Source organism: Protomyctophum bolini (genome assembly GCF_963924005.1).
Source record: "Protomyctophum bolini genome assembly, chromosome: 22".
In the NCBI taxonomy this organism is placed as follows: domain Eukaryota; kingdom Metazoa; phylum Chordata; class Actinopteri; order Myctophiformes; family Myctophidae; genus Protomyctophum; species Protomyctophum bolini.
This window is the reverse complement of record NC_137883.1, coordinates 33590953-33593089: the sequence shown is the minus strand read 5'-3', so window position 1 is coordinate 33593089 and position 2137 is coordinate 33590953. Positions and strand designations below refer to the sequence as shown.

General features: G+C 45.6%; 1 protein-coding gene across 1 annotated transcript in view; it reads left to right on the top strand.

Annotated features, from left to right (window-relative positions):
* hspb8 (heat shock protein b8) overlaps nucleotides 1-1762 on the top strand; it is a 12099-nt gene extending 10337 nt beyond the window's left edge. Inside the window, exon 3 of the mRNA XM_080756132.1 lies at nucleotides 1-1762. This exon is cut by the window's left edge and continues 37 nt beyond it. Coding sequence (XP_080612258.1) covers nucleotides 1-153 — 153 coding nt within the window. The 3' untranslated portion in view covers nucleotides 154-1762.
* Nucleotides 1763-2137: the final 375 nt, after the last annotated feature.

Here is a 2137-nt window from a genome sequence, read left to right as displayed (position 1 = left end):
TCGCTGTCTCCGGAGGGCGTGCTGATCATCGAGGCGCGGCAGACCCCCCCCTATTACCTGTTCCAGAACGAGGGGGGGCAGGCCGGCGGCGGGGAGACCATGCAGGAGACGGAGACCCCCGACCAGCCCCAGCAGGAGCCGGCCATGGCCTAGTGGGGTCCCCCCCCCCGCCCCCCCCCCCCCCAGAGCTATAAGATGGAAAAGATAACGGCCCAGGGAGACCCCCGCCCGCCACCACGCCTTCACCCCCCGGGCGAGACCCCCACCCACCCCCAGGCGAGACCCCCGCCCGCCACCTTCAACCCCCAGGCGAGACCCCCACCCGCCACCTTCAACCCCCAGGCGAGACCCCCACCCGCCAGCCCAGCCCAGCCCAGGACAGGACAGGTCTCTCTACAATAGAGAACCACTGCTTTAGAGATATGGATATGTGATGTATAGCTCTATTTAAAATGTGATTTTTACATTCATATTGTATAGTGTACTGTACTGTAGATGTAATTTGAAGCATTGGTATAACATCATGATATAGTCCACAGGAATATCCTCAATGCGTATCCACTGATGTAGAACATATCAAAGCCATGTACAATGTATATTTACATACATTTAACCCATTCAGGACGGGAACCCCTTTTGGTGTTTTAAGCATTATGTTTAACTTTAGCTATTGGAAAAAATAGCAGATCTACAAGCTCATACAAACTTGCTATTTTTGAAAAGTTGTGAAAATGTGGTGCAAATCTTTGAATATATATTTCAGAGAGAACATTTTTAACTCGAATATTGGTTTCTGGGGGGGGGTCCCTGGAACTACATATTTTGAGATGGGGGGGGGGGGGGGGGGTCCGTGGCCCAATAGAGAGAATTCTGGGGGTCCTTGACATGAAAAAGGTTGAGCACAACTGAAATAGAAACATGGGTTTTTCTGAAAACTATTAGGATTCGACCTCCGTCCAAAAAGTGTTAAAATTAGAAGTTTGGAAAAGGGGGGGACCCTTATAGTATGTCTGTATGTATATACATACTATATAGACTGTAGTCTGGATGTACAGTAGCGGAATGGAACTGTGATGACATCACCAGTGCAGTGAAGTTGTACAATATTGGCTTACTGTATATACAGTAAATGAACATTGTAAATGTCTAGCATTCAAAACCAGATTTGCAATGTAAAACCTTTTAGAAGCGGTCTAAAAGGTTAAATGTAATGTATAATAATCATGATATGATTATTTATGGGAATGCCACATTATAACTTATATCGTACCGTACGTGTTATTTTTCCACATTATTTGAAAATCCCATGTGTCGCCCTGCCTTTGAGGTCATGATCTGTCATTTAAATTGACAAGCAAAATCAGTCACCCTTTATATACTGTATGGCTTCAGAATTATTTATGAGTTGGAGACTCATGTGCAGAGATACTGTATGTAAATATTCCTACCGATTATTATGCCAATCCAGAAATCAGAAACATAATTTCAGCATCATATACTGACAAAAATTGTTATTTACATTTGATTTGAATGCTTTGTTTTCTATTTGTACGTGCAATGAGACGTGAATGTGTGTGTGCGTGTGACGTGTGTGTAGTGCGAGTGTGTGTGCATGTGTGCACGTGCGTGTAAGTGCGTGTGTTTGGTTTTGATGGTTTGAATGTATTTTATTTCTTTTGGCCAGACGTTTTGCCTCCTGCCCAACTGTTTTTTGTGTAAATGTCTTTGTATTGGTTGATGCAATAAAAATCTCTTGCCATTACATTATCTGCGGTGTGGATTCACAGCTGTGTCCTTTTGGCTCAACACCTGTGCTGCCGGGCCTGGGCCGTGGCTCAGCGGTCCAGGCACTTTGGCCGGTACTAGAGTCCAAGTCTGGCAGTGTGCCGCGGGTTCGACTCCCGATCCCGACGGCCTTTACTGCATGTCACTATAGCTCCCCCATCTTTCTCTCCCCCATTTCCCTGTCAGCCTACTGTCTGTCCCTCTATAAAAAATATAAAATAAAGGTGAAAGCCACAAAAATATTACAAAAAAAAGAAAGAAACGTGCTACCTACAGGCCTGAGTCCAAGCGCCCAGGGTGTGCCTGTTATAGTGTGATTGGATGGAAGGTTGACCAGGGTGTGCCTGTTATA